Source organism: Balaenoptera ricei, chromosome 2 (assembly GCF_028023285.1).
Source record: "Balaenoptera ricei isolate mBalRic1 chromosome 2, mBalRic1.hap2, whole genome shotgun sequence".
NCBI classification, from domain to species: domain Eukaryota; kingdom Metazoa; phylum Chordata; class Mammalia; order Artiodactyla; family Balaenopteridae; genus Balaenoptera; species Balaenoptera ricei.
In genome coordinates this window covers 151,177,894-151,192,047 of record NC_082640.1, presented here as the reverse complement: position 1 = coordinate 151,192,047, position 14,154 = coordinate 151,177,894, and the positions used below count along the sequence as shown (strand labels likewise).

General features: G+C 36.3%; 1 protein-coding gene across 7 annotated transcripts in view; it reads left to right on the top strand.

The window, feature by feature from the left end:
* ZBTB25 (zinc finger and BTB domain containing 25) overlaps positions 1-14,154 on the top strand; it is a 67,312-nt gene that overhangs the window by 16,082 nt on the left and 37,076 nt on the right. For 6 of the 7 annotated variants that reach the window (XR_009500937.1, XM_059914415.1, XM_059914411.1 and 3 more), the window contains exon 4: positions 4,736-4,770. Coding sequence is in view for 6 of the 7 variants with exons in the window: in XM_059914415.1 (XP_059770398.1) it covers positions 4,736-4,770 (35 nt within the window). In the remaining variant the exon portion in view is untranslated. Of the gene's footprint in view, positions 1-881; positions 4,663-4,735; positions 4,771-14,154 lie in introns of those variants that run through there. The other variant, XM_059914416.1, reaches the window with a different exon arrangement.

Sequence of the window (14,154 nt, the reverse complement as noted above, 5' to 3'; positions counted from 1 at the left end):
TACTATCCTGGTTGAGTAGCAGTTTCTCCTTCAGGATTTTTGTATCAGTTCTGAAAAAGAAAACTCACATGCATTTTTTAATTCATAAATTATTTTTCTCCTCAAGTTCTATTGACTTTTTCTTTACCATTTATCCATAGTTTTAAGGTTGTATGTATTAGATCTTCTTATTGTGAGATATATTGATACATAGCTACTAAAATGTAACCTTCAATTAGGGCTGTGAACTTTTCATAAATTAAATCACAATTTAGAAATCAGAAATCAATATAGAAGTATGGAAGTTTTTCCAGGTTCTAGAATCTGTAAAATCAAATCGAATATGAAATAAGTGAAATCTTTTTTAAAGAATATTCTAGACTATCACTTTTGGTTAATGTTCCACATGAATTAAGCCCTTATGAGGATTATTTTAAAATATTTTCTGCCATATAGGGAATTAATAGTTTTTAGTGCATAACTATATGTTATCATGTATAAAACATTTGTTTTAAGGCATAGCTATACCAAATCATGAGTAGTTTTAAATTACTTTTTACTTACTAGCTCTGCAACATCTTATGTGGCTTTATTTATTTTTTTTAACACTGAGCATACCTCATTTTCAATAAAAAATATTTAAAAGAGAGAAAGGGAGAAGAGTCAGAAACACACAAAAACTTAAAGAAACAGTAAGACACATACACATAGATAAGCATAGAAGCCCCTGGTGTTAGAGACAGAAATTCAGATAGATCTGTGTTGACTGACACCCTAGTGTTGTTATCTTAATCTAGAGTGTTTTCTTAAAGACCTTAAGGGAGTTTGAGATTTTTATGACCAGAAGTTTACATGAGCTTATGAGGTAAATGATAAAATACAAATTATCTTTCTATCCACAGTATCAGAAGATTTTATAGGCTACCTGGGTTGACATTAATTTTCTAATCATCACCTGAAAAGGTAATTTTTCAGTGGCACAATTTTAACTTTTTTCTGGTCCGTAAAACCAGCAGAGTAGATATAGTCAGTGTCCTAGAACTATGTTTAAAATCCATGACAGGGCTTCCCTGGTGGCGCAGTGGTTGAGAGTCCGCCTGCCAATGCGGGGGACACGGGTTCGAGCCCTGGTCTGGGAAGATCCCACATGCCACGGAGCAACTAGGGCGGTGAGCCACAACTACTGAGCCTGCGCGTCTGGAGCCTGTGCTCCGCAACAAGAGAGGGCACGATAGTGAGAGGCCCGCGCACCGCGATGAAGAGTGGCCCCCGCTTGCCGCAACTAGAGAAAGCCCTCTCACAGAAACGAAGACACAACACAGCCAAAAATAAATAAATAAATAAAATCCATGACAGCCTTCCCTCTGTGAATCAACTTAACTCCCTTTTATATTGGTGAAACTTACAAAGCTAAAATTCCAGAAAAATTAAAATTGGTGGACTGAATGATAGACTCTCCTCCTCTGTGTAGCTGGGAAATAGCTGGTTAAACTTCACCACAGAGGATAGACCTAAATTGTTTCTGAGATGTTTAAATTTAAAATACTAGATAGTCAAGGATAACAAAAGAGAGAGGCTTCAGAACAGCCTTATCTTTTTTTGTATGCTGCCCTGCTAAATTCTAAACCTCACAGGTATTTTAGTAAATTTAGTAAATTTGGTTTGTGAAGCTTAGAATTTAACTACCTACAGAAACTGTTTGATCTCCTTCCTGACTGCTCACTTCTTCGGGTATTTCCTGACATCACAGTTCCTCAACAGGATCCGAGTTCAGTCAGGAGGTAGCTCAAAGAGAAATCCAGCTCATTCTAAGGGCACAAAGGTTTTCTCTGGGTTATCAGTGAGTTTAGGTGAATTATGAACTGATAAGTTTTTCTTAAGGAGTGAATGAAGAAAACCAGTGGGCATTGTCTAAGGTGGTTGAGTTTCTGTCCTAGACAAGGATGGGGAAGCCTTGTGGGGTCCGGGTTGACATGTGTTAAGAGCAAAATCTAAGTAGCTATTGATACAGAGTCAGTTGTATTGGGAGTAGTTAAAACAAATGTATTGCTCTTTAGTGTCAGAGCTTCATCTAATCTTATACTTAAATCATTTAAGTAATTATTTAAACTCATACTGTCCTCGAAGACTTCATCTCATAGGATGAACACAAATATTAACATTGATTTCATGTATCTTAGGCTATTCTAGATATATTCCCTAGCCTTCTTCAAGTAAAATCTTATTTTTCTCATTTAGATAAAAATTTTCCTGATTTTTCTCTTCTGTTTTCTTTCCTACTTGCTCAGTCATTAGTCATTGACACAAAAAAGTGTGTATAGCTAAAGGGTGGAAGTAAGTGTGCATATGAATTGTGGTGTAGGGCAGCAGTTCAGGGCAGAGTCTGGATGTGGCAAAAGTTTGCTTTTGGCTGACTGTCCATGATAGACAACATTAACTTAAAGCAGAGATATATCTACTTTTGTTGGGTGTTAAGAAAAGAGTGCTTAACTGTATTTTTATTCTTATTCGTAAAGTTCCTTTTAATATTAGGAATTCAAAGCAGATGTTCTTTCCTTCATCTTCACAGTGTTCTGTCTGTAATAGGAAGTGGGAAAATGATTACTCCATTTTATAGGAAAAAATCCCAAAACTTGGGTTCCAGAGAGCCAGTGAATAGTGGTGTGGGGAATGACCCCAGTTTTATCTTTTTCATTCATTCAACAGGAATATTTTTAAAATAGCTGTTTTATGACTAGCACTGTGCCCTGAGTGTATTTTTTTAAGACATGATTCCTCACTAAGAAAAATCTACCTTGTATAAAAAAGTCCTTCCAGCAAAACCCTTTAGTTTTGACTACATCATTTGTAAAATGGAGCTATTATCTTAGCCATATAGTATGGTTTGCATGATGATCACCAAACTCTTAAAACTGGAAATGCCGTGTACACCTTAATGTATTGGGCAAGTACTAGACAGACATTTCCCCTTTGGATCAGCTTAGAATTTTCCCTTCTTTCTAGATCCCACATATAGTTGTTCTCTGGAGGAAAACAGACTGTTTCAGTATTTGTCCTTATTAGCCTATTGTCAGAACTCAGTATCTGATAAGTGCAGTCTGCCTTATAAGAAAACGAAAATTTCTTGTTTTATCTCTTGAGATTATTATCTCTTTCTCTGATTTTCTGATTTCCCATCTGTAAAGTGTCTATAAGCAATCCCTACCTCACAGGGGTGTTGTGAGGATTTGTATTAAAACTGTGTTAAGTTCTATCAGTATTATTGGTAAAAACCAACCATATAAAGAAAACTACATTCTACATGTTTTCTGCAGCTAAACCTATTAACTTTAGTATTCCAACTCATAAATTCTAGAATGTCTTAGAAGCAGTCATGTACTATTTAATACTCAATAATTAATTGGCAGAATTCTTATTTTTTGTTTACAAATACTCTAGAAACAGCAGTGTTGCTAGAATTCCTATTCTACCTACCATAGTTTAACCATCAGTATTTCTCTTCAGCCTTTAACAAGGAGGATATTAATTCTTTGGTGTTATTGGGAATGAAACCTTGCCAAGTTCAACTTTATTTAAAGTTCCCCCAAACATATTGTTTACATATAGGAAAAGGAACAAAAGCAATGGAGAAAATACCATTTTCATTTCTTTGATGTAGGTCATCTAATAGATGGAGACCAGAAATGTAGCAGGGCGAATAACCGAGTAATTCATTATGTTTTGTCAAAATAGTAAGGCTTCACTTAAAACTGAAGGAAATACATATTAATCATGGAAGAAGATAGTCTGGAAAATGTATAATTCCACCGATGTTTATTTGCACAGGCTAATTCTTGATGTTGTAACTCAGATCCTTGAGAAGTATCCATTTTTTTGTAGTAATTGAGGTAAAAATAGGCCATGTGAAGAATTTTCATAATGTAACTTGTATCTTTGTATGTTTTAAACTAAATGTAGCTCTATGGTATTTTATTATAAATTTTTGAATTCCTAAGAATGAAATCTGTACGTTTTTATTCTTTGCTGTACTTCTGTGTTTGTATGGTTGGACTTTTTTGAAAACTGGTAAGATTATATAGTCCTATGCCTGGCTGTCTTAAATATAAGGAATTACAAACTGATTTTTGTCTTCAAGACCTGGAAGAATCCTTTGTGCTTCAGTGTATATCTGTGCCACACTTGATTAATTAGTAGATATTGCTCCAATGCAATTGATGTTAACTGTCATCAACTCTTCTATTTTGTGCCAAATAAAGTCATTTAGTCAGATTAAATAAAATATCAACTTAAAATACTTCAAAGAAACTTGTATTTCAAAAACCTGGACAAAAAAAAAAGGGAATTCCTTGGCGGTACAGTGGTTAGGAGTCTGCACTTTCACTGCCGAAGGCCTGGGTTTGATCCCTGGTTGGGGAATTAAGATCGCACAAGCTGCACAGCACGGCCAAAAAAAAAGAAAAAAAACCCAAAAACTTGTACAATGAAAAAGGGCCCCTGAAGAAATCTTCAAAGTACTAGTAATAGTAACACATAATACAGGAGACTGAAATCAATAATATATTGTATGGTTAAACTCTTCCACCTAATGTATTGTGAGTTTGCTTCAGAAACATTATTTCAGGAAGTTTCGTATTCTCCATTTGGAATGAAAACTGTGAATTTCATGTATTTTATCATGACAAATAAATTAATGTGACTTGATCATAAACAAAACCTTTTATTAGCTCAGCTTATAGAATGTGTTCTTATTTTACAGCAGTGTCTGCCAAATGTTGTCTTCCTAGTGTTGAGGTAAGTAGTCTCTGTACCAGATAACATTTTGGATGTGTGATGCAAAAATGCATCAGTGAGTCTGATTCTTACCAACCATAATCTGTGTTAATAGAAAAGTGGTGTCCTAATCAAGTGCTTTCCAACTGCCATTTCCGGAAAGAAAGGTAGTATGTAGTCATTTCCCAGAAGTTTCTTGCTTTGCTCCTTCCTTTCTTCCCTATTTTCTCTCTATCTCCTCCAGTAGCATAATCTGCAACAGTGGTTCTTAGCCAGGACACATTAGTCAGGGTTCTCCAGAGAAACAGAACCACACTGCCTGTGTGTGTGTGTGTGTGTGTGTGAGAGAGAGAGAGAGAGAGAGAAAGATTGATTGATTGATTGATTATAAAGAATTGGCTCATGCAGATATGGAGGCCAAGTCCCAAGATCTACAGTTGGTAAGCTGGAAACCCAGGGAAGCCGATGGTGTAGTTCCAGTCCAAACTTTGCAGTTTGAGAATCACAAAGGCAGGAGAAGACCAATGTCCCAACTTAATAGGCAGAAGTTACCCTTACTCTCAGGAGGGTCAGCCTTTTTGTTCTATTCAGGCCTTCAACTGGTTGGACAAGGGCCACTCACATTAGAGAGGGCAGTCTACTTTACTCAGTCTACTGATTCAAATGTTAATCTCATCCAGAAACACAGACACATCCAGCATAATGTTTGACCAAATATCTGGCTATCCCATGGCCCAGTCAAGTTAGACACATAAATTTAACTATCACACGGGGTGATCCCCTTGCACCATGGTGACATTTGGCAATGTGGAGGTGTTTTGGGTTGTCACAACTGGGTGGGGGTAGGGGAAGGTTGCTGCTGGCATCTAGTGGGTAGAGAGACCGGGGGTGCTCTAAACATCTCACAGTGTAGAGTACAGGCCCCACAACAAAGAGTTTTCCAGCCCAAAATGTCAGTAGTGCCGAGATAGGCTACTCCTGGTCTAAAAGGGCAAAGTAAGTTTTGTGAGGATTGTCAAGAGCTAAAGGATACAAAACTTAAATTTAGCGATTTTTGCCCCAGTCATCTTTGAAGTTAATACAGTTCTTATGGAGTATGAGATGTGTTTGTTCAGAATTAAATTTCTGTTTGTATTCACTTTCATGCCATCTTTTCAAAGGTACAAAATGTGATTATTAAAAATCATAGATGTATTAAGCAACAAGACAGTTTTAAGTCTATTCATATAACCTTTGAGCTAAACAGTTGTGTCTGTAATAAGGTCTCTCTGAAATTAAAATGTGATCATAGTTTGTAATTTGTGTAAATATTTAATCTGGCCAAAAGGTGGCACCAGTCTACCTTTTAAAAGTCTATTTTACATTATGCTCAAATTTGGCATCACTGTTTGCTTAATTCACATTTATTTAATACTTAGCTATTCCTGGATCTTGCTTCACTTTATAGAGTCATGACTAATGAGAATCTTCCTTGAATCCCATAATATATTAGGTACTGAAATATATTGACATCCCTCTTTGATCAAGATGCTTCCAATTTACCTGTACAGCAGCAGATAACTTTTTAAAATATCACATTTAGTGTGCTTGTTATATCAGGCATTTCTGAGGATTCTTGTAAGTCTTTAACATTAAGGCTTCGGAATTTTAGTCTCAATCACATTTGTTCTTCTAATCAGACATCAAACTCAGTTTTTGGTGTTCTGCCTGGTCTAGAGATAAATCCAGGGACATTTGAGTAAATACTCCCTAGTTTCTTACCTCTTGCTTCTTTTCTTCATATCCACAACCTGTGAGTTTGGCCTGTATATTATTTTCTGAAATTTACTTTCTCTGTCAACTGTGATTCAGCAACTGGCTTTCTAAGCTGCTGTTCTTTATCCCTTTCTTCCCTCACTTCCTACCACCAGTTTCATTCTCCGAGACGGCTGAGACATTCTCTAATAGAGTTCCTGTACCTTCCAATACTGAGTGAATACAGGCTACCCTTTCCTCCCCATAATTTCTGCTTGCAATTTACTATTAATATTATCCTAGGACTTTGTACCTCATCACCAAATGCTTCTCTTAAACTTATTTTACAACTGATTAACCAACTTGGGAGAATGAACCTGCTTCCTCCCAGATAAATTCTCTTCCAGTATTTATATAATGTTGAAACTTTCTTCATTGAAACAACTTGATGATATTGTATCAAAATAATGGAAATAAAGGATCTTCCCTTAAGCTATTAGAAGACCTTGGTGTCCTTTTATGTCAGAAACCTGAAGGAATAGCAGGTGCTCTGGGAGAGCTTCTCTGCACAACTGAACTGGTCCTTGCTCTCTTGGGAGAGGCTTGTTCAGGAAGGAGGCCTGGGAAGGAGGCCTTCATCAGCTGCAGTTGTTACCCATTGTCTGATCTATGCTATTACTGAATTTCAGGAAGGTTCACGTTAGATTTTTGTGGACCAAACAGGCCTTTGAGGAATGAGATCTTGTGAATTTAGCTCTGCCACATTTTTCTGTAGTGGAAGCCATATGGTACTTAGTCCAAACCATATGTAGGAAAGTACCTAATTTAAAAAAAAATTTTTTTTTTTGGTTTCTGGCATTTGTACTAAGTGCCTTGTAGGGAGGAAAATCTAAAGAACCTGTGGTGGTTCTATAGGAAAAGGATACAACATTTGCAAAGATAAGGGAAAAGGTTTTAAAATGCAGACCAAAGATTCCAGTGGAGTGAGTCTCAAAAGATTTTTTTACTGGACCAGTTCTCATTTCCCAACATTACCCTTCTTTCACATATGTGCATAGTCTGTGCTGTGAGCTCGGTGGTACCTGTCCTCTCTTTCTATCACAACATTTTAAAGTGTGGGAGAAAAGGCATATAAATGGAAGGCTCCTTTTAAAAATTTTAAACATTTCCTGTTTCACTGTTAACATACCACAGTTTTGCAGATCTCTCAAACTGGTGGTTATGTTCAGACCCACCACGTAGAGCCATGCAAATTATGCACAATAAACGCTAGGGGGCGCCACTCACCAAATGCGTGCTTCTGGGGCTGGGCTGTATAGTTTGAACAGCTGTGCAAGGCAGCCCTGCCTTTCCTTAGCCTGGCTTAAATGTTGAGTCTAAGAAGCCCTTATTTTGAATTTCTGCAGCAAGTAGCAGTTTTCACTGATGCAGCCAGGAAATTATATTAAACTGAAATACACAGGTGGTATAAAGAACAATGAAATCAGAATAAGAAAAAATGAATACTCCCTAGGTGACACAACTATGTGTCAAAATGCGTAGAACTGTGCACTAAAAAGGGTGTATTTTACTGTATGTAAATTGTACCTTAATGAAAAAAAGGTTAAGACCACCCAGATAAATATAGAAAGTCTTGGAGCTTAATGAGCCATGATGATTATCATTCACTATTAATCCTTCCATAGGTCAGAAAAAAACACCAGCCAGATATTGAGTATAGAGAAGAAAACCCATGAAACTAAAAAGGTAATTCTGAAATTCATTCTGAAATAAGGCAAATTACTGATAAGGCTGTTTGTGGCACATTTGGATAAAAGATCTGAAAGGTTGACTTTTTTTCAGCTGAATTGAATAGTGAGTGACCACTTATTTTGGCATTCTGTGCATGTTAGCCTTACACAGAGTACCAGAACAGTTCTAACTAGTTATTTTGATCAGGGGGATAGAAATACTCTAGTTAAGTTTTGGGTTTTTTAAAATAAGTTAATTTTATTTATTTTTGGCAGCGTTGGGTCTTCGTTGCTGCATGGGGGCTTTCTCTAGTTGCAGCGAGCGAGGGCTACTCGTTGCAGTGCGCGTGCTTCTCATTGTGGTGGCTTCTCGTTGTGGAGCACCGGCTCTAGGTGCGCGGGCTTCAGTAGTTGTGGCACGAGGGCTCAGTAGTTGTGGCTCGCGGGTTCTAGAGCGCAGGCTTAGCAGTTGTGGCACACGGGCTTAGTTGCTCTGTGGCATGTGGGATCTTCCCGGACCAGGGATCGAACCCGTGTCCCCTGCATTGGCAGGCAGATTCTTTTTTTTTTTTTTTTTTTTTCACACACACACACTGTATTTTATTTTTACAAGAGATAAATAGACTGACACCAAGCATTGTACATGGATGACCACAACAAAAGCAACAATGATTGCAATTACCAAACATGAAACACACTCATACTATGTCATAATATTGACATTCAGTCCAGTAATCCTCCACTGTAACAGCTCCTTTACTTTGCAGTGAAAATTGATTTGTATATTCTTTGCCTCTGAGTCCTTGTGGGATTTTTTTTTTTTTTAATTCAAACAGAAAGTCACAAAAATTATACTCATCCTCATCAGTTCACTCAGTCCCATGTAATTAATTTTTTTTTCATCTTGATCTTTTGTTAGCACTTTTATGAGTTCATCAGTTTTTCATTAGAGTTCTGAAAATGCTTATTCATTCAGTTCAGCAGTACAGTCAGTTACCAGAAACCTGTACTTGTCAGAGTCTTTTCCATGAATTTCTTGAAGATGAAACCCTTTTATAGGAACATATTTGCAAAATCATCAGAGTACACCCAGAACTGTCTGTAAATGACAAAAGACTTAAAAATGACCACGGTTAAAGATTTAATGAAAGTTCATAATAATGCAGTTGACAAGAAAATTAGTTATTTCTGAGATATACATTTTGAAGTAATAACTAGGATTATTACTTATAACATTATACCAGAACATATAAGATTTTTAGAAATTTCATGTAATGTCTGAAACATTTATATTAACATATTTCCATACATATTTCCATACCAATACAAATATAAGATTTTTAGAAATTTCATGTAATGTCTGAAACATTTATATTAACATATTTCCATACATATTTCCATACAAATACAAATATAAGATTTTTAGAAATTTCATGTAATGTCGGAAACATTTATATTAACATATTTCCATACAAATAACCCAATGAAAGTTTAGTATTAGTTGTTTTGTTTGTTTTTTTTATACTGCAGGTTCTTATTAGGCATCAATTTTATACACATCAGTGTATACATGTCAATCCCAATCGCCCAATTCAGCACACCACCATCCCCACCTCACCGCAGTTTTCCCCCCTTGGTGTCCATATGTCCATTCTCTACATCTGTGTCTCAACTTCTGCCCTGCAAACTGGCTTATCTGTACCATTTTTCTAGGTTCCACATACATGCATTAATATACGGTATTTGTTTTTCTCTTTCTGACTTACTTCACTCTGTATGACAGTCTCTAGATCCATCCACGTCTCAACAAATGACTCAATTTCGTTCCTTTTTATGGCTGAGTAATATTCCACTGTATATATGTACCACAACTTCTTTATCCATTCGTCTGTTGATGGGCATTTAGGTTGCTTCCATGACCTGGCTATTGTAAATAGTGCTGCAATGAACATTCGGGTGCATGTGTCTTTTTGAATTACGGTTTTCTCTGGGTATATGCCCAGTAGTGGGATTGCTGGGTCATATGGTAATTCTATTTTTAGTTTTTTAAGGAACCTCCATATTGTTCTCCATAGTGGCTGTATCAATTTACATTCCCACCAACAGTGCAAGAGGGTTCCCTTTTCTCCACACCCTCTCCAGCATTTGTTGTTTGTAGATTTTCTGATGATGCCCATTCTAAAAGGAGTGAGGTGATACCTCATTGTAGTTTTGATTTGCATTTCTCTAATAATTAGTGATGTTGAGCATCTTTTCATGTGCTTCGTGGCCATCTGTATGTCTTCTTTGGAGAAATGTCTATTTAGGTCTTCTGCCCATTTTTGGATTGGGGTGTTTGTTTCTTTGATATTGAGCTGAATGAGCTGTTTATATATTTTGGAGATTAATCCTTTGTCCGTTGATTCATTTGCAAATATTTTCTCCCATTCTGAGGGTTGTCTTTTCGTCTTGTTTATGGTTTCCTTTGCTGTGCAAAAGCTTTGAAGTTTCATTAGGTCCCATTTGTTTATTTTTGTTTTTATTTCCATTACTCTAGAAGGTGGATCAAAAAAGATCTTGCTGTGATTTATGTCAAAGAGTGTTCTTCCTATGTTTTCCTCTAAGAGTTTTATAGTGTCCAGTCTTATATTTAGGTCTCTAATCCATTTTGAGTTTATTTTTGTGTATGGTGTTAGGGAGTATTCTAATTTCATTCTTTTACATGTAGCTGTCCAGTTTTCCCAGCACCACTTATTGAAGAGACTGTCTTTTCTCCATTGTATATCTTTGCCTCCTTTGTCATAGATTAGTTGACCATAGGTGCGTGGGTTAATCTCTGGGCTTTCTATCTTGTTCCATTGATGTATGTTTCTGTTTTTGTGCCAGTACCATATTGTCTTGATTACTGTAGCTTTGTAGTATAGTCTGAAGTCAGGGAGTCTGATTCCTCCAGCTCCATTTTTTTGCCTCAAGACTGCTTTGGCTATTTGGGGTCTTTTGTGTCTCCATACAAATTTTAAGATGATTTGTTCTAGCTCCGTAAAAAATGTCATTGGTAATTTGATAGGGATTGCATTGAATCTGTAGATTGCTTTGGGTAGTATACTCATTTTCACAATGTTGATTCTTCCAATCCAAGAACATGGTATATCTCTCCATCTGTTGGTATCATCTTTAATTTCTTTCATCAGTGTCTTATAGTTTTCTGCATACAGGTCTTTTGTCTCCCTAGGTAGGTTTATTCCTAGGTATTTTATTCTTTTTGTTGCAATGGTAAATGGGAGTGTTTCCATAATTTCTCTTTCAGATTTTTCATCATTAGTGTATAGGAATGCAAGAGATTTCTGTGCATTAATTTTGTATCCTGCAACTTTACCATATTCATTAATTAGCTCTAGCAGTTTTCTGGTGGCAGTTTTAGGATTCTCTATGTATAGTATCATGTCATCCGCAAACAGTGACAGTTTTACTTCTTCTTTTCCAATTTGTATTCCTTTTATTTCTTTTTCTTCTCTGATTGCTGTGGCTAGGACTTCCAGAACTATGTTGAATAATAGTGGTGAGAGTGGACATCCTTGTCTCGTTCCTGATCTTAGAGGAAATGCTTTCAGTTTTTCACCATTGAGAATGATGTTTGCTGTGGGTTTGTCATATATGGCCTTTATTATGTTGAGGTAGGTTCCCTCTATGCCCACTTTCTGGAGAGTTTTTATCAGAAATGGGTGTTGAATTTTGTCAAAAGCTTTTTCTGCATCTATTGAGATGATCATATGGTTTTTATTCTTCAATTTGTTAATATGGTGTATCACATTGATTGATTTGCGTATATTGAAGAATCCTTGCTTCCCTGGGATAAATCCCACTTGATCGTGGTGTATGATCCTTTTAATGTGTTGTTGGATTCTGTTTGCTAGTATTTTGTTGAGGATTTTTGCATCTATATTCATCAGTGATATTGGTCTGTAATTTTCTTTTTTTGTAGTGTCTTTGTCTGGTTTTGGTATCAGGGTGATGGTGGCCTCATAGAATGAGTTTGGGAGTGTTCCTTCCTCTGCAATTTTTTGGAAGAGTTTGAGAAGGATGGGTGTTAGCTCTTCTCTAAATGTTTGATAGAATTCACCTGTGAAGCCATCTGGTCCTGGACTTTTGTTTGTTGGAAGATTTTTAATCACAGTTTCAATTTCATTACTTGTGATTGGTCTGTTCATATTTTCTGTTTCTTCCTGATTCAGTCTTGGAAGGTTATACCTTTCTAAGAATTTGTCCATTTCTTCCAGGTTGTCCATTTTATTGGCATAAAGTTGCTTGTAGTAGTCTCTTAGGATGCTTTGTATTTCTGTGGTGTCTGTTGTAACTTCTCCTTTTTCATTTCTGATTTTATTGATTTGAGTCCTCTCCCTCTTTTTCTTGATGAGTCTGGCTAATGGCTTATCAATTTTGTTTATCTTCTCAAAGAACCAACTTTTAGTTTTATTGATCTTTGCTATTGTTTTCTTTGTTTCTATTTCATTTATTTCTGCTCTGATCTTTATGATTTCTTTCCTTCTGCTAACTTTGGGTTTTGTTTGTTCTTCTTTCTCTAGTTTCTTTAGGTGTAAGGTTAGATTGTTTACTTGAGATTTTTCTTGTTTCTTTAGGTAGGCTTGTATAGCTATAAACTTCCCTCTTAGAACCGCTTTTGCTGCATCCCATAGGTTTTGGGTCGTCGTGTTTTCATTGTCATTTGTCTCTAGGTATTTTTTGATTTCCTCTTTGATTTCTTCAATGATCTCTTGGTTATTTAGTAACGTATTGTTTAGCCTCCATGTGTTTGTCTTTTTTACGTTTTTTCCCTGTAATTCATTTCTAATCTCATAGTGTTGTGGTCAGAAAAGATGCTTGATATGATTTCAATTTTCTTAAATTTACTGAGGCTTGATTTGTGACCCAAGATGTGATCTATCCTGGAGAATGTTCCGTGCGAACTTGAGAAGAACGTGTAATCTGCTGTTTTTGGATGGAATGTCCTATATGTATCAATTAAATCTATCTGGTCTATTGTGTCATTTAAAGCTTCTGTTTCCTTATTTATTTTCATTTTGGATGATCTGTCCATTGGTGTAAGTGAGGTGTTAAAGTCCCCCACTATTATTGTGTTACTGTTGATTTCCTCTTTTATAGCTGTTAGCAGTTGCCTTATGTATTGAGGTGCTCCTATGTTGGGTGCATATATATTTATAATTGTTATATCTTCTTCTTGGATTGATCCCTGGATCATTTTGTAGTGTCCTTCCTTGTCTCTTGTAACATTCTTTATTTTAAAGTCTATTTTATCTGATATGAGTATAGCTACTCCAGCTTTCTTTTGATTTCCATTTGCATGGAATATCTTTTTCCATCCCCTCACTTTCAGTCTGTATGTGTCCCTAGGTCTAAAGTGGGTCTCTTGTAGACAGCATATATATGGGTCTTGTTTTTGTATCCATTCAGCCAGTCTATGTCTTTTGGTTGGGGCATTTAATCCATTCACGTTTAAGGTAATTATCGATATGTATGTTCCTATGACCATTTTCTTAATTGTTTTGGGTTTGTTTTTGTAGGTCCTTTTCTTCTCTTGTGTTTCCCACTTAGAGAAGTTCCTTTAGCATTTGTTGTAGAGCTGGTTTGGTGGTGCTGAATTCTCTTAGCTTTTGCTTGTCTGTAAAGCTTTTGATTTCTCCATCAAATCTAAATGAGATCCTTGCCGGGTAGAGTAATCTTGGTTGTAGGTTCTTCCCTTTCATCACTTTAAGTATATCATGCCACTCCCTTCTGGCTTGCAGAGTTTCTGCTGAGAAATCAGCTGTTAACCTTATGGGAGTTCCCTTGTATGTTATTTGTCGTTTTTCCCTTGCTGCTTTCAATAATTTTTCTTTGTCTTTAATTTTTGCCACTTTGATTACTATGTGTCTCGGCGTGTTTCTCCTTGGGTTTATCCTGTATG